The 26,213-nt window shown below is 45.0% G+C and overlaps 1 protein-coding gene across 6 annotated transcripts in view; it reads right to left on the reverse strand.

The window, feature by feature from the left end:
* PDE10A (phosphodiesterase 10A) overlaps positions 1-26,213 on the reverse strand; it is a 673,197-nt gene that overhangs the window by 171,601 nt on the left and 475,383 nt on the right. For 5 of the 6 annotated variants that reach the window (XM_056566828.1, XM_056566831.1, XM_056566829.1 and 2 more), the window contains 2 exons: positions 8,181-8,304; positions 6,398-6,447 (listed from right to left, as the gene is read on the reverse strand). In XM_056566828.1, coding sequence (XP_056422803.1) covers positions 6,398-6,447; positions 8,181-8,304 — 174 coding nt within the window. Of the gene's footprint in view, positions 1-6,397; positions 6,448-8,180; positions 8,306-26,213 lie in introns of those variants that run through there. The other variant, XM_056566833.1, reaches the window with a different exon arrangement.

Consider the following 26,213-nt stretch of genomic DNA (forward strand, 5'->3'; position numbering starts at 1 on the left):
GGCTGTGGGGAGTGTTTTTTAAATAAAACATTTTTTTCAATGTGTCGTGTTTTTTATAATTGAATTTACAGGCTTAGTAGTTGAAGTCGTCTTGTAGACTAAATCCATTACTAAGCCTGGGCTTACCGTTAGCCCCAAAACAGCTAGCACCAACCCCCAAATATTACACCAGTACCCACCGCCACACATGTGTCGTTACCAACAGGCCCGGAGCGTTAAATATGGTGCTCCTGGGCCTAGGCGGTAACAGGCTGGCATTATTTAGGCTGGGAAGGGCCAGTAACAATGGTCCTCACCCACCCTGGTAATGTAAGGCTGTTGCTGCTTGGTTGGTATCTGGCTCATACTGAAAATAGGGGGAACCAATTTAAATAAAAAAACGTGTGTGGTTCCCCCTATTTTCTGTATCAGCCAGATACCAACCAAGCAGCAATAGCCTGACGTTACCAGGGTGGGCAAGGACCATTGTTACTGGCCCTCCCCAGCCTAAATAACGCCAGCCTGTTGCCACCTAAGCGTGCCATTTTTGACGCTCCGGGCTTGTTGGTACCGGCTCTTCCCGGCACCCCTGTGGTGCAGTGGGTACCGGGGTAATAGTTGGGGGTTAGCACCCATGGGAGGTCTGGATATGGAGTCACACTCAAAATCATAGTGGAAAACCACACTAAAGGCTGATCCAACTTTGATGTAATGTCCATAAAACAAATCTAAATGAGGCTCAGTAGTGTGTGTGGCCTCCACGTGCACGTATGACCTCCCTACATTGCCTGGGCATACTCCTGATAAGGTGGCGGATGTTCTCCTGAGGGATGTCTTCCTAGACCTGAACGAAAGCATCTGCCAACTTCTGGACAGTCTGTGGTGCAATGTGGCATTGGTGGATGGAGCAAGACATGATGTCCCAGATGTGCTCAATCGGATTTAGGTCTGGAGAACGGGCCAGTCCATAGCATCAATGCCTTCCTCTTGCAGGAACTGCTGACACACTCCAGCCACATGAGGGCTAGCATTGTCTTGCATTAGGAGGAACCCAGGGCCAACCACACCAGCATATGGTCTCACAAGGGGTCTGAGGATCTCATCTCGGTACCTAATGGCAGTCAGGCTACCTCTGGCAAGCACATCGAGGGCTGTGCGGCCCCCAAAGAAATGCCACCCCACACCGTTACTGACCCACCGCCAAACCGGTCATGTTGGAGGATGTTGCAGGCAGCAGAACAATCACCACGGCGTCTCCAGACTCTGTCACGTCTGTCACATGTGCTCAGTGTAAACCGGATTTCATCTGTGAAGAGCACAGGACGCCAGTGGTGAATTTGCCAATCTTGGTGTTCTCTGGTAAATGCCAAACGTCCTGCACGGTGTTCGGCTGTAAGCACAACCCCCCACATGTGGACGTCGGGCCCTTATACCACCCTCATGGAGTCTGTTTCTGACCGTTTGAGTGGACACATGCACATTTTTGGCCTGCTGGAGGTAATTTTGCAGGGCTCTGGCAGTGCTACTCCTTGCACAAAGGCGGAGGTAGCGGTTCTGCTGCTGGGTTGTTGCCCTCCTACGGCCTCCTCCATGTCTCCTGATGTACTGGCCTGTTACCTGGTAGCGCCTCCATGCTCTGGACACTACGCTAAAAGACACAGCAAACCTTCTTGCCATAGCATGCATTGATGTGCCATCCTGGATGAGCTGTACTACCTGAGCCACTTGTGTGGGTTGTAGACTTCGTCTTATGCTACCACTAGAGTGAAAGCATCGCCAGCATTCAAAAGTGACCAAAACATCAGCCAGGAAGCATAGGAACTGAAAAGTGGTCTATGGTCACCACCTGCAGAATCACTCCTTTATTGGGGGGTGTCTTGCTAATTGCCTAAAATGTCCACTTGTTGTATGTTCCATTTGCACAACAGCATGTGAAAGTAATTTTCAATCAGTGTTGCTTCCTGAGTGGACAGTGTGATTTCACAGAAGTGTGATTGACTTGGAGTAACATTGTGTTTAAGTATTCCCACTGTTTGCTATCTATGTTGATGTTACATACATTAGTTCTGTTTTTGTTTAACGTACATTTTACATGTCTCTTTTAGAATTCCTCCTCTTTACTTCCCTCCAGTTACTCTCTTTGTTCGTGTGCTTTTGTACTTTTATATAACTCATAAGTTATATATTAGTAAGCAGGGGGCTTGGGTACAGCAAGCTGTTGTGGATGCTGAGAGTAGAACAGAAGAGGTAGAAGACAGCACTTGACCAATCAACTGTGCTCCCCGTCATCCGTCGGATCACTCCAGTATCCAAACAACAAAGTTCCAAGGCCACAGCATCAGAAATGGAAGACTGTATATTGTGAAATGAGCTGTAGTTTAATTGGTTTCCCATGTGCAAAGTTTTGGATACATGTTTAGCCTTTAAATATTTGGGAATACAGATCTGCTGTCTGTCCTAGATAAGTTTTCTTAAAAAAAATATACATTTCTTTGTCGGTGGTTGGCCATGCTAACATGACAAAGATGGTGCGGATGCCCAAATTACTCTGCAACATTTTCTGGTGTGGATTGTAATGGCATACTTTCAGAGGATACAGAGCCTCTTCAGACATCTAGAGTGTGTGTATGTGTGTGCGCAATTTGCTAGGATTCAGTGTGAAACTTTGCAATGGGGTAAGGCTAGGATTCCACTTTTTTTTTTTTCTGGCAGTTTTTGGGAAACTGCCACTGCAGTTTTTGAGCTAAAGTCAGAAGTGGATCCATAAGGGAGAAGTGTAAGTCCTTCCTTTATATGCCCTATGCCATATGGATCCACTTCTGGCTTTGTCTCAAAACCTGCAGTGGCAGATATCCAAAAACTGCCAGAAAAAAAAACAAGTGGAAACTTAGCCTAAGGACTCCATTCGGCATTACCTAACCCCTGGTTGTATTTTCTTGCCTCCTAATTACATCAACTGAGGGGCTGAACAGGTGTTTCTGCTTTTGGTCTCACAGATGAACCGTTTATGGCTAATAATGGTGGTTGTCAACTTTCTGGAGGTTGTCCAGAAAGTTGACCACTCAATTACAAAAGGTCAGAACTATTCTCAGAATGAATGGTTGGACTAAATTTATACATTCAGGCATAATCCCAGTCTGCCTATTTTTCTTTATTTTCATGATGCTTGGTTTATGAAGCGGATGCTGAGTGTAGATTGGGACAGCTATGTTTTAGTTCCTTATCATAAGTGAAGTGATATTTGTACAATATAAGTGTATCTTACCATTGGAGACTAAAACTTGCCTGTTGGGTATTATAGGATGTGTGGAGGAACCCTCTGCGATCAAACTTTGTGTCCTTTGTGTACTATATCAGGACAGGAAACTAATTGCTCGATATTGGATAAGAGCCAAATTCTCCTACAGTGGATGATATGACTACTAGGGTTTCTCTCATTGTTAGCATGGAGAGAAAAGTTTTATATAGTGTGGGGTCCCTTGGTACGAGCTTATAGATTTGACCCCAATAGACCCTAAACTACTTTCTTGCTCTTGGTGGAGCTTGTGGTGGTTGGGTCTCTTGGTTCACAGACATTTTGCACATTACTGCCCATGCACTTTTGAGATTTCTGTGCTGATGCTTCTTTCTTTTAATGTGATGATCACTTTAAATTTCTGCTGTGGTAATTGCTGCTTTCATTTATTGTTAAGTACCACAATCCATTGTGCTATATTAAATATTTTGCTGACTAATGGCCACACATTATATAGTGACCAATAGTTAGAGAATATTTTGTTGTAGTGCCTATCATTTAGCTATCTAGCATGGGGATTATGTCCCTTCGGCCGGCCACTGTATCTGTATATCTTTTAAATTAACAGGTTCCAAGCCAATATTTGCAAACAACCGTTGCCTTTACTGTTATCCCTATCCCTGATGAACCCGCCTTTATCAAAGCGGGGGAAACGCGTCAGATGGATTGATAACTTTAATTTTGCTTGAATACATTTGCTGTCTAACATTCCTTGCAAATGACCAGAGTTATACCTGCTGTTCATTAGGGAATAGCTTCTATTTGCATATACTTGATTTTTTCACAGTTTTTTTTCACACTGGGCATATATCTTTTTTAGGCAGAGGAGAAAGTAGCATCCGGCTCCCAAACTGGATAAAATACTGGCTTTATTGGAAAATATTAAAAACCAAACTGGAACATAATGTGGATAAGAACAAACGAAACGCAACCAACGCGTTTCGACCTGTTAACAAGTCTTAATCATGGTAAGTATAATGGACAAGAAATGCATCTTAAATACTGTGGTAACCGGTGACATCACATAAAGATTTCTGGAAAATGCGGAGCTGGGAGAATGGGTAAAACCCGTAATGGAGTATACATATAAATGAATAGTAAATTGGACATAAACTATATCTTATTCAAGTGGTTAATATATGTAACTTAAGTCATGTCTGTGATTAAGTCCAGACGGGAAGCACGGGTCTAAACACAATATCCAAAAGGCCTCCCGTCTGAACACGGCTTTACTCCAATCTCCACCTCTCCTGGGCGGGCGTACTCTTTCTATACCTGTCACTGAAATATTCGGAACGATACCTGCATGATGATCGATAATGTGTTTGGTAAAGCCTGACACAGACCTACTGCCGATTTTATTACTGTCGGGTATGTATAGATGTTCTTTGATACAAATGTAGCCACCCAAGATGTACAGTCTGCCAATATATGCCTAATACTAACAAATTTCATTCATGTACCACAGGACAAGAATTTCAAGCAAAAAGTTTCATTAATTGTCAAACACACCATGTTGTTTATACCATCATTTGCATACCATGTAACCTTCAATACATAGGATGTACGAGAAGAAAACTTAAAGTTAGGATCAAAGAACATCTATACATACCCGACAGTAATAAAATCGGCAGTAGGTCTGTGTCAGGCTTTACCAAACACATTATCGATCATCATGCAGGTATCGTTCCGAATATTTCAGTGACAGGTATAGAAAGAGTACGCCCGCCCAGGAGAGGTGGAGATTGGAGTAAAGCCGTGTTCAGACGGGAGGCCTTTTGGATATTGTGTTTAGAGACGCGCTTCCCGTCTGGACTTAATCACAGACATGACTTAAGTTACATATATTAACCACTTGAATAAGATATAGTTTATGTCCAATTTACTATTCATTTATATGTATACTCCATTACGGGTTTTACCCATTCTCCCAGCTCCGCATTTTCCAGAAATCTTTATGTGATGTCACCGGTTACCACAGTATTTAAGATGCATTTCTTGTCCATTATACTTACCATGATTAAGACTTGTTAACCGGTCGAAACGCGTTGGTTGCGTTTCGTTTGTTCTTATCCACATTATGTTCCAGTTTGGTTTTTAATATTTTCCAATAAAGCCAGTATTTTATCCAGTTTGGGAGCCGGATGCTACTTTCTCCTCTGCCTAATTGCTGCACCTGGGAACACGGCCCTTGCCTCATTCCGAGTCTTCCAACTGGAGAGGTGTGTTACCATATACATGATCTGGGTCTGAGAACTATTAACGGTGAGCTGAATTTTTTCTATATTTTGCCTGTGATATATAAATCTTTTTTGCTTTGTTTGAAGTGTTCAGCTAGGTGTTGATAATACTTAATACTGTCATCAGATTTGACCAAACCTGATACTGTTCTGATACTATAATATTGATTGCAGAGGTTATCTGACATTCTTACCTACCCAGCCATTCCTCTCCTGCCTCCCCCTTTAATACATTTAATACATTTTTTATTTTATCCTAAGCACATGACTGTGGTTGAGGCCATCCTGTTAAGGAGATGGGTCCCTCAAAATGCAGGGACAGTATCAAGGGGGGGGGGGGGGTATGTAGTGTTTAGGGTGGGCACTTCTTTATTCCATCATTTCATCTGAGAACCTGAACCAACATCTTGACCCAACCCCACTGCTACCCCACTAACACCTACCCACAGCATTTCACATCAATTTTACCTCACCAGCCAAATGTGTATCTTTCTTTATTTTTGCATGAATTGGACATTGTTGCTTATTGTATGATACCTTTTAATATTGAATATTATTAAAGTATTGAATTTAATCCACCCTCAGGGAAGTTTCTGTTAATTGTTCCTGATAAGGAGGATAGTCCACTGCCTTGAGTTTATGTCATAATCAGCTTGGCTGTAGCGATCTCTGTGAATTAAGTGCCACCTTGTCTATTTCTTGCAATGCATATGCCTCTTAGGAGTAATATTGTACGTGATAAATGGTCCACCACATACCATGCCCCTTTTTTTAACAATGTGTGTCATTGGAAAAGAAAAGTAGCCCAATGAGTTAGAATAGGACCAACACTGGTGGCTGTAACAGCTAAAAACAGAACATGTGCATACAGAAGGAAACTTACATTATTGCATTCTCCAAGGAAATATAGTGCAAATGCATCAGCTTTTGTGGCTGCCAAAAGAGAGAGAAAGCAGATTAAAAGTAATCTCTGAGCAAAGAATTACCGCTCAGTAGTTTCTACAAGTACTTTATATTGTAAAGTGAGTGTCTTTCTTATATACAGTATACTCTCCTGTGGATGGGCGATAAATTAAATTTTTTATAATTCTAAACCTTTTATAAAGAATCTTTCAGCTGCATATCATGCTCAGTAAGACAGAAAGTCCCAGCTCTCACTGAGTGTTTCTGAAGTATTAGGGAGGTTTTATTGCATTTGCTTAAAAAAAAAAAAAAAAAAATGGGGAAATGGCGTTTAAAGAGGTAGCTTTCCATTATTGTCTCAGAACTACAGAAGTGTCGACCTAAATACTTACAAGTATATCATACTCAGAGTTGCAGACATGGATAGATAGATAAGGAGATAAAACAAATGTTACCTGTCACTTTGAAGGAAAACATGATTTTATAACCTTTCAAACTACCATCAGCTAAATTTGAGTCATGGGGGCTGTGTTGAGTTGCAGTATACGCACTCCCTCCCCGCTTGGCTTCCAGCAATGAGCCTTGTGCATCAATCAGTCAAGGCAGGGAGGGGGTGGGAGGTTCAAAGCGTGCATGCTGCAGCTCAGCACAGCCTCTATAACTTTTGAGTTTTGAAAAAAACATGTTTTTATAACTTTGCAAACAGCTAAGAGACAAGTTTCATTTTATTTATCTATGCATCAGCTGAGCATGATACAGAGCTGACAAATTCCATTTAAGAAACTATACTATTTCTGCCCATAGGTTGAGTGTGCTATTGCAATGAGAGTTATCAGTAAAGCTGCACATTACGTGTAGTCAACAAGTCAACTGTATACATTAGGATATTGGTAAAAAGGTATGCAGACATATACCATGGAGTACTTCTGAAGGGCCATTTCAGTTTTATCACTTAAAGGGGTACTCCGCCCCTAGACATCTTATCCCCTATCTAAAGGATAGGGTATAAGATGTCAGATCGCCGGGGTCCCGCTGCTGGGGACCCCGGGGATCGCTGCTGCGGCACCCCGCTATCACGTAATCGCTCTGCACGTAATGACGGGCAATACAGGGGCCGGAGCATCGTTACGTCACGGCTCCGCCCCTCGTGACATCACGGTCCGCCCCGTCAATACAAGTCTATGGGAGGGGGCGTGGCGGTCGTCACGCCCCCTGTCATAGACTTGCATTAAGGGGACAGGCCGTGATGTCATGAGGGGTGGAGCCATGACATCACGCTGCTCCGGCCCCTGTATCGCCCGTCATTTCGCACAGAGCGAACTCGCTCTGTGCAGTAATGATGGCGGGGTGCCGCAACGGCGATCCCCGGGGTCCCCAGCAGCGGGACCGCGGCAATCTAACATCTTATCCCCTATGCTTTGGATAGGGGATAAGATGCCAGGGGTGGAGTACCCTTTTAAGACTACGTTTGGTCCATTTCCCTAAATGCTTTTTGTGTGATGATCAAAAAAGCATATTAGCTTTCAAGTCCTGCACAAAAAAAAAAGGTAGGCATTTGAAAAATGGACTGAATGTAGCCTGTAGACGGTATTATTTATTTGCCAATATCATAACATATACCAGTATCAGCAAACCAGAATGTAAATGCAGCCTCATAATGCCCATGAGGACAAAAAAGGTGATGTGTACATTCCTCAGGTTGCTAAAATGTCCAAAAATCACAAAAAATCATTAACATAATTGACGTATAATAGTTGCCATACCTGTTCTGATAATATCACTTAATTCATAGAGAAGTAATTTGTTATCTCCGCCAGCATCTAGCCGCTGTTCCATGTAACTGTTTAGTTCGTACACAACTCCTTGCATATTAGTATCCTGGTACTGCTGAAGGGAGGAAAGAATCATTGTTACAACATGCCTATACAGGTAATGCGAGTGATTATCAATTTGCTCAAATTTTTCACATATGTCATGTTTATTTCTCCAATATTTTTTTGGGCCCCTGATTTGGACACTATTTGCACCTGCAAACTTACTCCCAAAGAAAGCGCAAAGAATGTTATTTATGTGCCATTTTTTTTAAAAAGCAGCCATGCTTTGAAACTTTTGGACACATTTCTGAACAACCTTTTTCCACTGAAATCTATAGAAGCTAAAAGGGGTACTCCGCCCCTAGACGCCTTATCCCCTATCCATCTCTGCTGTGGCACCGCAGTCATCAGGTGCACAGAGCGAACTTCGCTCCGTGCCTGATGACTACCAATGCGGCGCTGACATCAGGGCCACGCCCACCCCCTCCAGACATCACGCCCCCTTTCATAGACTTGCATTGAGGAGTTGTGGTTGTGACGTCATTAGGGGCGTGGCAGAGATGTCACAAGCCTCCAATGCAGCAACCAGCGTTCTAAGGCTAAGTTTCTACGCCAAGAAAAACGCCAACTCTGCCGCATGGCGTCTTTTCAGCCAAAAAACGCTGCGGCCAGATGTTAGCTGTAAATTGATGAGAAATCGCAAAATTCTTTTTCCAGTTGGCATTTTTCAATTTAAAGTTTTTTTAAATCCTTTTGGCATTTTTTCACTCTTTTTTGGCGTTTTTCAGCTCCTTGGTGGTTTTGCAAAATCACAGCATGTTGAGCCACTGGCATTTTTTCCCCGAAATCGTGGCCTTTTTTTCCCACAGAAGTCTATGGGAGTAAAAAAAAATGCCAAGAAAAACGCCATGTGGGTTTTAACTTTGCCCTTTTTTATTCTCTTTTGGACTTTAGCGATCCAAAAAAGTGATGGAGATACCTCTTAAAATTTCGTAGGGTACCATTAAAAAAATAATAAAAAAAGATACAGTAGTTATGGAAAAAATTGTATTTAATGAAATGTAACTTTTTTATAAAAACATTTTTATTAATTTTTAAACAGGGATCAAGTTATGTGGGCGGGCAGAGCACTTAAAAAATATAGCCGGCAATAATAAAAATGTAGTGTGTAGGTGGTGCTACTACTCCCAGCATGGAACACACACAGTTCCATGATGGGAGTAGTAGTACCTGGACAAAATGACAGATCGCCCCGGGTCTGTTGCGATCTTTCTTTATAATTTATAGATGCGGGAAATATGAATAGGTGTATATATACGGCAGTGCAGGGGACCATAGAAGAGCGGCCGTCTGCATCTATACATTATACACGAGGATCACAGTGGGTGTCAGGAATGACATCCGCTGTGATCTTTCCTTAACTGCAAGTACTACAGCTCCCAACATGAACAGGTACCAAAGAAAAATGCAATTTCCACACAACAGAAAAAACGCCAGAAAAAACGCCAGACACAGGAAATTGCACTGGTGTTTTTTCAGGCATTTGTTCTTGCGGTTTTTTTTTAAACCAAAAAAAACGAAGGAAAAAAATCCAAGTAGAAACTTAGCCTAAACGAACGCCGTGTGCTGCAGGGAGATCTCGCCTGCGATCATACATCTTATCCCCTATCTTTTGGATAGGGGATAACATGTCTAGGGGCGGAGTACCCCTTTAAATATCTGTTTCAAAATCCATGTGAATAAAGCATCAATCTTTAAGTCTGGTTTAGAAAATGCATTTATACAGAGATGTTAGACGTGAATTTTACATGGTTTCAGCGTTTCATTTTTCAACATGGAAATCAGCTGAATAATGTGTGAGCAGCAGCATCATGCAATTTTACCAAATATTTGTAAAGTTTGTACTGATCCCATATAAGCATATTAAACATGTTCACACATGCATAAACCTAACCATGATGTACTTTTTAGGGCCAAGCATACATCAGAAATTGAAAGTGAAATTCCACGGAAAGGAGCCTCTGGCAGAATCAGTGCTTAATAGACATGCGTGCAATGCAGTTCCGAGTGCATTCCATATTTGCTTTAGAAGCTCCGCTACAGAACTTTCCAAGTGTGCACAAAGCAGCAGAATCCAATTAAAAACAATGGGAGCCTGCTGCAAGCAGAATTTTCATAATGTGCACGGGCTCTTCAGCTACTGTGAATATGTTGTTCTATACCTTTTATGTGGAAATGTTTTAGGCAGGTATGTGCCTATGTTTTCAAAAATATCAATAAATAAAATTATGAATGAACAGAAGCGAAATCTAAAATCACCCTTTGTCTTTAATACAGCATCAGTTCCAGCTATATTCTCACACACACACACACACACACACACACCTTTAATCAATAGATATATATATATATACACCTTTCTGCACAAGTTTTTGGGGTCTTTTTTTTCCCCCAATAAGTGCAGTGCCGCCTTATTAGCCCCTTCATGACTGGCAAATTATGATTTGTTGCTTATGATTTTTTCTTCCTTACAGTCCAAGACCCATAAAAAAAAAATTTATTTTCCCCCTGACATTTGTATTAGCGCTTTTTTATTTTATTTTATTTTTTTTGAGTGGGACAAATTGTTCTTTTCATTGGCACACTTCCTTTTAACATATCATGTATAACAAAGACAGAATAAAATACATGAAGGGCAAAATTGAAAAAAAAAATAAACATATGGAATTGCACAATTTTGTGGAGCAATAATTTTTCACAATATGTTAAAACTGACATGCTATGGGTCTTTATTCTATGGGTCAGTACGATTCCAATGATACCAAACTTGGATTTTTTTTTGGTTGTTTTATGGTTAAAAAGTAATTGAAAAAGAAAAAACCCTGTTCATTGTCCTGTTCAACCAAAAATGTTTTTAACCCCTTAAGGACGCAGCCCATTTTGACCTTAAAGGGGTACTACGCCCCTAGACATCTTATCCCCTATCCAAAGGATAGGGGATAAGATGTCAGATCGCCGCAGTGCCGCTGCTGGGGACCCCCGGGATCCCCGCTATCATTACTGCACAGAGCAAGTTCGCTCTGTGCGTAATGACGGGCGATACAGGGGACGGAGCCGCGTGACGTCATGGCTCCGCCCCTCGTGACATCACGTCCCGTCCCCTTAATGCAAGTCTATGGCAGGGGGCGTGACGACCGCCGCGCCCCCTCCCATAGACTTGTATTGAAAGGGGCGGGACGTGATGTCACGAGGGGCGGAGGCATGACGATGCTCCGGCGCCTGTATTGCGCATCATTACGTGCAGAGCGAACTCGCTCTGTGCTGTAATGATAGCGCAGTGCCGCAGCGGGGATCCCGGGGCTCCCCAGCAGCGGCACCGCGGCGATCTGACATCTTATCCCCTATCCTTTGGATAGGGGATAAGATGTCTAGGGGCGGAGTACCCCTTTAACCCCGTAAGGACTTAACCCTTTTTCACCTTAAGGACTCGGACGTTTTTTGCAATTCTGACCACTGTCACCTTAAACATTAATAACTCTGGAATGCTTTTAGTTATCATTCTGATTCCGAGACTGTTTTTTCATGACATATTCTACTTTAACATAGTGGTAAAATTTTGTGGTAACTTGCATCCTTTCTTGGTGAAAAATCCCAAAATTTGATGAAAAATTAGAAAATTTTGCATTTTTCTAACTTTGAAGCTCTCTGCTTGTAAGGAAAATGGGTATTCCAAATATATTTTTTTTATTCACATTTCCAATATGTCTACTTTATGTTTGCATCATAAAATTGACGTGTTTTTACTTGTTGAAGACACCAGAGGGTTTCAAAGTTCAGCAGCAATTTTCCAATTTTTCTAAAAATTTTTAAACTCTCTTTTTTTCAGGGACCAGTTCAGATTTGAAGTGTCTTCATATTAGAAATACCCCACAAATTACCCCATTATAAAAACTACACCCCCCAAAGTATTCAAAATGACATTCAGTCAGCGTTTTAACCCTTTAGGTGTTTCACAGGATTAGCAGCAAAGTGAAGGAGAAAATTCACAATCTTCATTTTTTACACTCGCATGTTCTTGTAGACCCAATTTTTGAATTTTTACAAGGGGTAAAAGGAGAAAATTTATACTTATTTTTGTAGCCCAATTTCTCTTGAGTAAGGACATACCTCATATGTCTATGTAAAGTGTTCAGCGGGCGCAGTAGAGGGCTCAGAAGCGAAGGAGCGACAAGGGGATTTTGGAGAGTACGTTTTTCTGAAATGGTTTTTGGGGGGCATATTGCATTTAAGAAGCCCCTATGGTGCCAGAACAGCTAAAAAAAAAAAAACACATGGCATGCCATTTTGGAAACTAGACCCCTTGAGGAACGTAACAAGGAATAAAGTGAGCCTTAATACCCCACAGGTGTTTCACGACTTTTGCATACGTAAAAAAATAAAAAAAATTCACAAAAATGTGTTTCCCCCCCAAATTTCACATTTTTGCAAGGGTCAATAGCAGAAAATACCCCCCAAAAATTGTAACCCCATCTCTTCTGAGTATGAAGGTACCCCATAAGTTCGCCTGAAGTGCACTACGGGCGAACTACAATGCTCAGAAGAGAAGGAGTCATATTTAGCTTTTTGAGACCAAATTTTGCTCGGGGGGGCATGTCGCATTTAGGAAGCCCCTATGGTGTCAGGACAGCAAAAAAAACACATGGCATACCATTTTGGAAACTAGACCGCTAGGTGAACGTAACAAGGGGTTAAGTGAACCTTTATACCCCACAGGTGTTTCACGACTTTTGCATATGTAAAAAAAAATTTTTTTTTTAACCTAAAATGCTTGTTTTCCCAAAAATTTTACATTTTTAAAGAGGGTAAAAGCAGATAATACCCCCCAAAATTTGTAACCCAATTTCTCCCGAGTACGGTGATACCCCATATGTGACCCTAAACTGTTGCCTTGAAATACGACAGGGCTCCAAAGTGAGAGCGCCATGCGCATTTGAGGCCTAAATTAGGGACTTGCATAGGGGTGGACATTGGGAATCACTGGCGTAGAATACCCCTAACAGGGTGCCTCCAGCTGTTGTAAAACTCCCAGCATGCTTGGACAGTCAACGGCTGTCCGGTAATACTGGGAGTAGTTGTTTTGCAACAGCTGGAGGCTCAGACGTTGCGTACCAGACGTTTTTCATTTTTATTGGGGAGGGGGGCTGTGTAGTGGTATGAGTATATGTAGTGTTTTTTACTTTTTATTTTATTTTTTGCTAGTGTAGTGTAGTGTTTTTAGGGTACAGTCGCACAGGCGGGGGTTCACAGTAGTTTCTCGCTGGCAGTTTGAGCTGCGGCAGAAAATTTGCCGCAGCTCAAACTTGCAGCCGGATACTTACTGTAAACGTCCGCCCATGTGAGTGTACCCTGTACATTCACATTGGGGGCGGGGGGGGGGACATCCAACTGTTGCAAAACTACAACTCCCTGCATGCACTGACAGACTGTACTTGCTGAGAGTTTTAGTTTTGCAACAGCTGTAGGCACACTGGTTATGTATCACTGAGTTTGTGACCTTACTCAGTGTTTCACAACCAGTGTGCCTCCAGCTGTTGCAAAACTACAACTGCCAGCATATACGGTGCATGCTGGGAGTTGTAGTTTGCAACAGCTGGAGGAACACCGGTCGTGAAACACTGAGTTAGGTAAAAAAAAACTCTGGGTTTCACAACCAGTGTGCCTTCAGCTGTTGCAAAACTACAACTCTCAGCAGTCACTGACAGCCAATGGGCATGCTGGGAGTTGTAGTTATGCAACCAGCAGATGCACCACTATTACTCCCAGCATGCACTTTAGCTGTTTGTGCAAGCTGGGAGTTGTAGTTATACAACAGCTGAATGTACACTTTTCCATAGAAAAAATGTGCCTCCAGCTGTTGCAAAACTATAAGTCCCAGCATGGCCATAAGGGAATGCTGGGAGTTGTGGTGGTCTGCCTCCTGCTGTTGCAAACTACAGCTCCCAGCATGCCCTTTTTGCATGCTGGGAGCTGTTGCTAAGCAACAGCAGGAGGCTGTCACTCACCTCCTGCTGCTGCTCCGCTGCAGGTCAGTCCCTCGCCACGGCCGTCGCTTCTGGGGCCCCGATCCCAACAGGGACGCCGGTGATCGGGGTCCCCAGCACCCGGGGTCTTCTTCCCGCACCTGCTCACGTCCTCCGGAAGAGGGGAGGAGCGGGTTGCGGGAGTGACACCCGCAGCAGGCGCCCTGATTGGTCGGCCGGTAAACCGGCCGACGAATCAGGGCGATCGTGAGGTGGCAGCAGTGCCACCTCACCCCTGCTGGCTCTGGCTGTTCGGGGCCGTCAGCCAGTAATTCCGGGTCACTGGTGACCCGATTGACCCGGAATCGCCGCAGATCGCTGGACTGAATTGTCCAGCGATCTGCGGCCATCACCGACATGGGGGGGCATAATGTCCCCCCTGGGCGATATGCCGGGATGCCTGCTGAACGATATAGATGGTGACTGGTGGCGTAGTATACACCACCAATCACCATCTATGCTGTACTGGGGGCTGGCATTGTGGCCACCCCCCTCAGTATAGTTGTGATTGGGTGGCCAAAGTGGCCACACCAATCACAATGTAATGGGAGGGGATCTGGTGGGCTAGGAGCATGTTGCTCCGTTCTGCCCGCCATTTCACAGAGATCTGGTGTGCAGGACGGAGCCCCGTGCTGCCCACCATCCCCTCAGTTAAAAAAAAGTGCCCCTTGCCCCCTTTCTGTGGCCCCTTGGCACAGAAATCTCCAGGGATAGCTTTAGATTAGGTAGGGACAGTTTAGGGTTAAAAAAAAAAAATAGTTTAATTTTTTTTTTTTTCGGCGTACCTCAGTGGGTGTCCGTGGGTCCGTAGCACCTTTAGCTGCGTGACCCCGACCCTGCTGGGTCGCTGCGGTCTGCCGCCATTTTTTTTTTTTTTGGCGCAGATCTTTTTTTTTTTCACTAAGCGTGTGTGCTTAGTTATAAAAGAGCGGTCCGCCACCGTTTGTTAAAGCCCACCCACCGCTGATCAGTCCCGTAGTACTGATCAGCGTTTTTTTTTTGTGGTGCCGGCGCTTTTTTTCGGGTTTTCTAGCGTGTTTTTGCATCCATAGGCGGTCCGTGCCACCAGTAGCAGGCGTGTACTGTGTGGCCGGACCTTACATTCGTGTGCGGCGTGCCTCACCGCTGTCAGTGATTTATCACTGATCGGCGTTTTTTTTTGTGGTAAAGGCACCTTTTTCGGTTAACGCGTATTTTTTTTTTGCACCCATAGGCGGTCCGTGCCACCAGTAGCAGGCGTGTACTGTGTGGACGGACCGTACCTGTGTGTGCAGCCTGTCCCACCGCTGTCGGTGATTTATCACTGATCAGCGTTTTTTTTTTTGGTTCAGGCGGGTGCATTTTTTTCGGGGTAAAGCGTTTTTTTTTTTTTTTTCTTCGGGTTTTTTGTGTGGGGGTCTGTGAACAAGCCACCAGCCACTGTCCTGGGCTGAGTGGCCGGACCCCCACTGACTTCTGCGCCCCCTGCCGCCACAAGCGCTAATCAGTGCGCACACCACTGATTAGATAAACGCTTATTTTTTTGGCGCAGGGTTATTTTTGCGCTAGAAGTCCCCCTTTTTTTTTTTAAAAGTCCCCTTTTTATTTTATATTTTTTTCTGTTAGGGCGGGTTAGTTTAGTTAGGTTAGGCTAGGGCGGGTTAGGGAGGTAGTATCGCACCACACCACACGCAGCACACACACCAATAAAGTTTCCCCCCACACACACACACATACCCGTATCCCCATTAGAGTAGGGAAATGGCCCGCAGAGTGTTTTCGGCGGAGGAGGCATATGACCTAATTGCCTCCGACTCTGAAAGCATCTCAGAGGACGATGAAGACCCCACCTTCCTTATTTCATCGTCCTCCTCATCATCTAGTTCAGATAATGAGCCACCAAGGCGGCGAACTCGCTGCCATGCGGTGCCGCAAACCTCCTCTGTCCTTGACCCTGTGCCCCATGCTAGCATGAGTCCCCCTGGCGCTCATACTAGTGAAGCCCCCCTGCCAAGGTCACTGGTACCTCGTACCGGAGAACTTGACTGGGCTGAGCCAGCGGACCACGAGCCCGTGATTCCCGAGTTTGTTGGCGACTCAGGAATCAAAATTAACATTGCCGGGTTCACTGAAAAGGACTTTTTCGGTCATTTTTTCAGTGACGACTTTGTTAATTTGATGGTTACACAGACGAATCTGTACGCCCAACAGTTCGTCGCCGCTAACCCGGGCTCACTTTTAGCTAGACCCGGCGGCTGGACTCCAGTCGATGCAGCCGAAATTAGGACCTTTTGGGGCCTCGCGCTGCATATGGGTATAGTTAAAAAAAAACAGTGTCAGGCAATATTGGAGCGGGGACGTCTTTTACCAGACACCCCTCTACAGTATGGCCATGACACGTTCCCGGTTCGAGGCCATTCGGAGATGTTTGCATTATGCTGATAATGCGGCATGTCCCCCCCGAACTGATCCCGCGTACGACCGCCTGTATAAAATCAGGCCGGTCAACAATCACTTCGGGGGCCAGATTTTGGGAAGCCTATGTCCCGGGGCGGGAGGTCTCTATTCAGCTTCAAGGGGAGACTCAGCTTCCGGCGATGTCTAAACTTTGCGAGAGTACCACCGGGTACACTTGCAAGTTTATAGTGTATGAGGGACGAGATTCCCATTTTGAACCCCCAGAATGTCCCCCCACTCTGGGTGTTAGCGGGAAAATCGTTTGGGGCCTTTTGCACCCATTGCTAGATAAAGGTTACCACAATCAGCCCGGAAAAGTTGTGATTCGCTGGTCAGAATTGACTGGATAATCAAGGCGATCACCGACAAGGGGGGATCTCAGGACCCCCCTGGGCGATATGCCGGGATGGTTGCTGATAGATATCAGCAATCATCCCGTTCCGATCACTGCGTCCGGAGATGCGGTGAACAAGAAACGCAGCGCCGTAAATGTACGGCGCTGTGCGCGAAGGGACACTAAGCAGCGCTGTACATTTATGGCGCTCGTCGTTAAGGAGTTAAAGTGTACCGGTCGTCAATAAAAACTTTTAATATAATGTAGATAATACCATTATATGATGTAATATACATTGGTTAGAAAATGTGTATATTTTTGTCCCTGCAGCTATTGCATGTGTGTCTGAGGAGTCCAAATAGAGGAAGTGAGGGCAGGACAAGTAGGGCTCTGTGCAGTGATGCTCTATGACACGCCCCGCGGCTCACACAGTAGGATGATTGATAAGTCAGGAGCCTGCACAGAGCTCTGCTTGTCCTGCCCACACTTCCTGTATTTAGACTCCTTATAGAGACACACAGGAAATAGCTGCAGGGATAACATTTTTTCACCCAAAAATATACACATTTTTTAACCAATGTATATAACAAATATACATAAAATAATATAATCTATATCACATAAAAAGTTTTTGTTGATGACAGGTATAACTTTTTGGTTTTTGAACCCCACTAGATGGCTTACAAAGATCAATGTAATGCTGTTGAATTATATTGATCCATGTAACCAGCATTCAATGGCTAAGTGCTGCCTAAGGCAGCCTTCAACAAGGCTGGAGGGAACAGCTGGAGGCACAATATAGTGTCAGGTCATCAGTGGATCCCCAGTGTAAAACTGACAGCTCACCCGCACTAAACATAATACACTGGTAATAATGCATGTGAACAGGAGTGTAACGATGCTTCACTTACATCAATCAGTCCAGTAATTTCAAACGAATGTCCCTCTTTGTTCTATTGATAACGCGCTTATAACGCTGTGCATAATTTTTTTATGTTAACATCCAATTTGCAGTTCTAAACAACATTATTTAATATATATATAATTTACATTTTTATTATGGGTGGGGCCATAGTTTATTTTTTCATTCACACTTTTTAGGTCCTCATCGCACAGGGGCCATTACTTCATTTTATCTGTTCCTGGGAAAGCTGGGTGGCATGCAGTAGACTGCACAGGGCTCACAATAGTTCCTCTTTTATAACACTCCTGAATGGCAGAAAACTAGATTGACATCTGGTACTTCTCTTTATATTTCCTCTCCAATATGGCTGCTTCACAATATAATTATTTTCTGCAGGAGATTGGGAAAGTTGGGTGGCAGGCACCCAGCTTTCCTAGGAAGAGATAGAACTAAGTAATGGCCACATGACTGATGTGAACTGAAATGCCAGTGGCTGTAGATGGGATGGCTGACAAAGCTGGTTTGTAGGCTGTGGGCAGACATGATAGCACAGCTGTACCACACAGCAAAGTCATGCAGCCCTAGTAGAAATGGTCTTCTCGTCTGCCCTGCACTTGTAATTGAGTAGGAAAGCAGTGCAATGCTGTCTCCATGCCTCCGCTCGCACTTATTAGATCTCTTCTCCCCCTGCCGAGGATCTCTCACCAGACACCGGCTCGGTTTGCTGCCTCATCTGGCCAAGCAGGCAGCATAGGGATGTCATTCATGCACTGTCTGCGTCTTGGAAGAAAGGGAAAGCATGGTGGTACAGTCTAGTACCCCAATCAGCGGGTATTGATGGTCTCTTTCCATTAAAAATAAGGGTAACAGAATCTCAGACACCAGGACGAAATTCTAAGGTGCCATGGTGACCAGGCGCCTGGGATTTGTTGGGCCCTGTTAAGGTGGTCACACACACGCACACGTATATACATACATACATATACATACATATACAGTAATGGCCGTAAATGTTGGCACCCCTGAATTTTTTCTGGAAAATTAAGTATTTCTCACAGAAAAGGATTGCACTAACATTTTTGCTATACACATGTTTATTTCTTTTTGTGTGTATTAAAACTAAACCAAAAAAAGGGGGGGGGGCTGGACAAAATTATTGGTACCCTTAATATTTGGTTGCACACCCTTTAGAAAAAATAACTAAAATCAGTCACTTCCTATAACCATCAATAAGCTTCTTGCACCTCTTCCTTTGCAAACTGCTCCAGGTCTCTCTTATTGGAAGGGTGCCTTTTCCCAACAGCAATTTTAAGATCTCTCCACAGATATTCAATGGGACTTAGATCTGGACTCATTGCTGGCCGCTTCAGAACTCTCCAGCGTTTAGTTGCCATCTATTTCTTTTTGATGTATGTTTGGGGTCATTGTCCTGCTGGAAAACCCAAGATCTCGGTGCAAACCCATCTTTCTGACACTGGGCTGTACAGTGAGACCCATAATTGGTTGGTAATCCTTAGATTTCATAATGCCTTGAACATATTCAAAGAGAAAAAAGGAACACAATAGCGCCCCTGGTGAAGTACGTTAGGCACGGGTAGGGAGATGCTTGTAATAACACTCACCCTATGGTGTTGCGCTCAGAGCACAACATCTGATATCGCATGTATCATACAGTGGGACCCTGCAGCTTGATTCCCCCGATCCCAGGCAGCGTCTGGTCCGGTAATAGTGTAGGCAGCAGAAGAAACAAAAACGGAACTTATTCCAAGCGCCAGATCCCTTGAGGTAGTCAGTCTGTCAATCACCTGTGCCCGAGGCAGGGTCACTGGGAGGTCTAACAAGGCCTAGAATGTGATAATGCACAAAGTCTCAGTATAACACTGTATATAACTGTATAATATACACCCTATATACACAGGTGTCCCGCTAGCTGTATACTGTGATGTATGAGCGGTATATACGGTGTTCACGTCTCCTATGTCAGTTTCTGGGCGCCCTCTCTTAGGGGTGTCGCAGAATGCTGAATTTGTCCCCCCTTGGCACAGGTGATTGACAGACTGACTACCTCAAGGGATCTGGTGCTTGGAATAAGTTCCGTTTTTGTTTCTTCTGCTGCTTGCACACATTCAAGGCACCCAGTGCCAGAGGCAGCAAAAAAAAAAAATCATTGAACATCCACCATATTTCACTGTAGGTACTGTGTTCTTTTTTTTTTCTTTAGGCCTCATTCCGTTCTCGGTAAACATTAGAATGATGTGCTTTACCAAAAAGCTCTATCTTGGTCTCATTTGTCCACAAGACGATTTTGGCTTACTCAAGTTCATTTTGCCAAAATGGAGTCTTGCTTTTTTATTTCTCTGTGTCAGCAGTGGGGTCCTCCTTGGTCTCCTGCACATAGTGTTTCATTTCATTTAAATGTCGACGGATAGTTCGCACTGGCACTGATGCTCCCTGAGCCTGCAGGACAGCTTCAATATCTTTGGACCTTGTTTGGGGCTGCTTATTCACCATCCGGACTATCCTGTGTTGACACCTTTCATCAATTTTTCTCTTCTGTCCACGCCAAGGGAGATTAGCTACAGTGCCATGGGTTGCAAACTTCTTGATAATGTTGCGCACTGTAGACAAAGGTAAATCTAGATCTCTGGAGATGGACTTGTAACCTTGAGATTGTTGATATTTTTCCACAATTTTGGTTCTCAAGTCCTCAGACAGTTCTCCTCTCCTCTTTCTATTGTCCGTGCTTAGTGTGGCACACAGACACACAATGCAAAGACTGAATGAACGTCTCTCCATTTTATCTGCTTTCAGGTGTGATTTTTATATTGCCCACACCTGCTACTCGCCTCAGGTGAGTGTAAAAGAGTATCACATATTTGAAACAATCTTATTTATCCACAATTTTGAAAAGGTGCCAATCATTTTGTCCAGCCCATTTTTTGAGTTTGGGGTGACATTATTTCCAATTTGCTTTTTTCCCTCCTTTTTTGGTTTAGTTCCAATACACACAAAGAGAATGAACATGTGTCTAGCAAAACATGTTACTGCAATCCTTTTCTGTGAGAAATACTTATTTTTCTAGAAAAAGTTCATTTTGTATATACTATTGTATTTACTATTTTTATGCATTTCATTATTGGTTCTCTTTAGGTACATAGTATAGTTTCACTATTTAGGTCTCTGACATGGCAACAATGTTTACTTGTATTATAAAAGTTGGCATTATTTCTGACCTTCACTATAAGCGAACACTGACTGCAACTAGTGGTACTGGTGGAACATGCAGCTATCTATGGCTGTGAGACCCCCATTTGACAAAATTCTGCTTCAACCATTTTCTATCCAGTACATAGAGTAAAAATGTTTCCTCGTGTATATACTCACACTTTAATATTACCGTATTTATCGGCGTATAACACGCACTTTAAAAACTTTAATTCAAGGCAAAAAGTCTGCCTGCGTGTTATACACCGATAAATCTTTTTGTCACTGATTTAAAGTGGCCGCAGCAGCGGCTGCTTGTTAAGGATTAAATCAGTGACCAGCGTGCGGCTCCCCCTTTGTTTTTTTGACATTTTCCTTCTTTTCCCCTCTGCTTTTTATTGTATTGTTTTTTTTTATCTTCGTTACCTAGCCGCGCTCGCCAGGCCAGGTCCGGTGTCAGCTGCGGTCAGTGAAGCCGGATGAGTGATGTCCTCTGCTAGCTCTGCTGCACAAGATCAGGGACGTCCCTCATTCAATGCTGCTGCCGCTGTGACTATTCTAAGGTGGCTGCGGTTGGGCTGCCAGCGGCGACCACACTGACCAGTGGCGGATGCAGCGAATGTTGAGTGACGTCCCTGATGCTGTGCAGCCGGCAGAGTACGTCACTCATCCAGCTTCACTGACCGCAGCCCGCAAGACCCCACACCGGACCTGGCCTGCCGAGCGCGGCTAAGTAAGGAAGATGGGAAAAATGTATATATCAAAAACGGAGTTAAAGGGGATGATGAAAAGGGGGCATGATGTGAGGGGGGCATGATGTGAGGGGGGCAAGATGAGAGGGGGCATGGTGAGAAGGGGGCATGATGAGAGGAGGCAAGATGAGAGGGGCATGGTGAGAGGGGGCATGGTGAGAGGGGGCATGGTGAGAGGGGGCATGGTGAGAGGGGGCATGGTGAGAGGGGGCATGGTGAGAGGGGGCATGGTGAGAGGGGGCATGATGAGAGGAGGGCATGATGTGAGGGAGGCAAGATGAGAGGGGGGCATGATGTGAGGGGGGGCAAGATGTGAGGGGGGCAAGATGAGAGGGGGCATGGTGAGAAGGGGGCACGATGAGAGGAGGGCATGATGAGAAAGGGGCAACATGAGAGGGGGCAAGATGAGAGGGGGCATGGTGAGAGGGGGCAAGGTGAGGGGGCAAGGTGAGAGAGGGCATGGTGAGAGAGGGGCATGATGAGAAGGGGGCATGGTGAGAAGGGGGCATGGTGAGAAGGGGGCATGATGAGAGGAGAGCATGATGAGAAGGGGGCATGGTGAGAAGGGGGCATGGTGAGAAGAGGGCATGATGAGAAGGGGGCATGGTGAGAAGGGGGCATGGTGAGAAGGGGGCATGGTGAGAAGGGGCATGGTGAGAAGGGGGCATGGTGAGAAGGGGGCATGGTGAGAAGGGGGCATGGTGAGAAGGGGGCATGGTGAGAAGGGGGCATGATGAGAGGGGCATGGTGAGAAGAGGGCATGATGAGAAGGGGGCATGGTGAGAAGGGGGCATGATGAGAGGAGGGCATGGTGAGAGGAGGGCATGGTGAGAAGGGGGCATGGTGAGAAGGGGGCATGGTGAGAAGGGGGCATGATGAGAGGGGGCATGATGAGAGGGGGCATGATGAGAGGGGGCATGATGAGAGGGGGCATGATGAGAGGGGGCATGATGAGAAGGGGGCATGATGAGAGGGGGCATGGTGAGAAGAGGGCATGATGAGAGGGGGCATGGTGAGAAGGGGGCATGATGAGAGGGGGCATGGTGAGAAGGGGGCATGATGGAAGGGGGCATGATGAGAGGAGGGCATGATGAGAAGGGGGCATGATGAGAAGGGGGCATGATGAGAAGGGGGCATGATGAGAAGTGGGCATGATGAGAAGTGGGCATGATAAGAGAGGGGTGGGGGAATGATAAGACAGTGGGGAATGATGAGAGGGTAAGGGGGGGGGGGGGTGGGTGTAAATGTGGCACACGGGCTGATAAAAGGGGAGGAATTATGTGGCACTGGAAGGGGGAACCAAACTGAATTTCAGCCAAAATCAAAGTTAGAGGGATGATATGGCATTTAGTCTTTCATTTATCTTATATGTATTTTTTTTTTTTACTTAAATTTCCCTATTAAAATGGGGGTTCGTGTTATACGCCAGTGCATGTTATACGCCGATAAATACGGTATTATTGTTATCTTTCATCTGCACCCCCCTTGACAATTACAGTGCATCTGTCGTTAAAGTAACATTTTAGAATAAGGTGCCCTTAGTAAGTACGTGAGTAGCAGCACTATTTTTAGCCAATATATAACTTGTATATGGTATTTTTGAGCTGATTTCTGCTCTGCAGGCTTTATGCCTAATTTGCAGTTGACCCAAAGCTGGTGGGCGGAGCTCCCTCCTCCATAGACCTGTATTGTCTGTCTTAGGCTGGGTTCACACCACGTTTTTGCAATACAGTCCCTGTATACGTTTTCAATTTGAAAACCGTACAAAACCGTATTGAAAACCTTTTGCATTGACTCTCGATTGAAAACCGTATGCCAAAAGATACATCATGTTGTGTCCGTTTTGCACCCTGTATGGTTTTGTCTTTTTTTCTTCGTACCCAAAACCGTAGCCTACCACGGTTTTTGGTCCGGGTGAAAAACCATATTGAAACGTATATATATTCTTTAACATGGGAGTCAATGAGAACTGTACAGAACCGTATGTGCGTACGGTTCCATCCATCCGGTGTTCACCATACGGTTTTTGACTTTGCACATTTTTTTTTTCTTTTTTCTTGGAATTTCAACTTACATGTTATGACTCACGTCCCGGGAGCTGTGCAGTTCCTATGGGGATAGTCTCCCATCATGCACAGCACATGACATCATCATTGAGCAGTTAGACAGAAAACTTCAGAAGCTAATAACTATTGGAAGGATTAAGATTTTTTAATAGAAGTCCTTTACAAATCTGTTTAACTTTCCCGAGCCAGTTGATATATATATAAAAAAAGGTTTTGCCTGGAATACCCCTTTAAATAATTTTTATTGTTGCTTAAACTCTCCTGACCCCAACTATACACAAAAAGGAGATGTATTTCACACTTTAAAGGGGTTCTCCACTGCCCTGTCTTCTGGAGCTCCGCTCGCAGCGTCCGGAAGTTTATTATTCCGAACGATGTGTGCGGGCTTCCGTGTTCGAGGCCCGCCCCCTCATGACGTCACGCCCGCCCCCTTGTGATGCCATGCCCGCCCCCTCAACGAAAGTCTATGGGAAGGGGGCGCGACCGCTGTCACGCCCCCTTCCCATAGACTTCCGTTGAGGGGGCGGCCGTGACGTCACGGGGGGGCTGGTGTGACGTCACGAGGAGGCGCCCTAGAACACGGAAGCCCGCACACAGCGTTCAGAGTAATAAACTTCCGGTCGCTGTGAGCGGAGCTCCGGAATGGAGGGCAGTGGAGAACCCCTTTGAAGGGAACCAATCATAAAATGTTACCATATATATTGCGATGCAACACATTATATATGGGAAAATCTTTTCCTTACCATCCTCTGGGGACATTCCTGCCGCAGAGATGTGAGGATATGAAGTTTTTTAGTCTCCCGCGCCAGCATCGTAAGTAGTCCCCTGGGCACAGAGCTATACATACCTAGTCCTGTCGTAGCCGGCTATAATCACACACCCTCGCTCTGCTCTGTCTGCTAGGGGAGTAGAGTGGTGACCAGGCTGTAAATCACGCTGAGGGGGCGGTATTACATTGCAGCAGATGGGACTATGTAAGTATAGCTCCCCGCCCAAAGGACTACTCACTATGCCTGCACGGAGACGTAAAGGGGTACTCCGGCACTAAGACATCTTATCCCCTATCCAAAGGATACGGCATAAGATGACTGATCGCGGGGGTCCCGTCCCTGGGGACCCCCGTGATCTTGCATGCAGCACCCAGCTACCATCAGTCCCCGGAGCATGTTCGCTCCGGGTCTGATGACTGGCGATCACAGGGCTGGAGCATTGTGACGTCACGGCTCCACCCCAGTGTGACGTCACAATGCTCCGGTCCTGTGACGCCCCAAGGCACCAAAAGTTGCTAAATTGCAGTTTTCTCTTCAACTTAACCCACAAGTAAGGCTGGGTCCACACTACGTTTTGTCCCATACGGGAGCGCATACGGCAGGAGGGAGCTAAAACCTCGCGCTCCCGTATGTGACCGTATGCGCTCCCGTATGTCATTCACTTCAATGAGCCGACCGGAGTGAAACGTTCGGTCCGGTCGGCTCATTTTTGCGCCGTATGCGCTTTTACAACCGGACCTAAAACCGTGGTCAACCACGGTTTTAGGTCCGGTTGTAAAAGCGCATACGGCGCAAAAATGAGCCGACCGGACCGAACGTTTCACTCCGGTCGGCTCATTGAAGTGAATGGCATACGGGAGCGCATACGGTCACATACGGGAGCGCAAGGTTTTAGCTCCCTCCTGCCGTATGCGCTCCCGTATGGGACAAAACGTAGTGTGGACCCAGCCTAATACTTTCTTTGGTTTTGCCGTACATTTCATGGTAAAATGAAAGGTGTCATTATAAAGTACAATTGTTCATATGGGTCAATGGATTGAAAAAATAAAGACGTCATGGCTCTTGGAGGGCAAGAAGTAAAAAAGCGAAAATGTAAAAATTACAATTTCTTGTGTCCCCAAGGGCAAAATGGGCTATATCATTTCTTGGTGGATATGTCCAAACTAAGGGCCCTATTACATGACCCAATGCTGTATGTAAACAAGTGTCTGCGCTCGTTTTCCGAGTCTCTGAGGCTTGATTTGCAGGGTGGTGAGGGCCACACGAATGATCGCTGGATGCACATCACCAATTACACGGGGGATGTGTAGTCAATGTTTTTTAAATACGTCAATGTGACCCAATATCCTAGCAACAGGTTTTTACTTACTGTTCCTGCTTGCTAAGGATCTTACCACTATCCTCCTAGTCTATCCTATTGTGTCAGCATTGTGTCA

This window comes from Hyla sarda, chromosome 3, assembly GCF_029499605.1.
Source record: "Hyla sarda isolate aHylSar1 chromosome 3, aHylSar1.hap1, whole genome shotgun sequence".
Lineage (NCBI taxonomy): Eukaryota > Metazoa > Chordata > Amphibia > Anura > Hylidae > Hyla > Hyla sarda.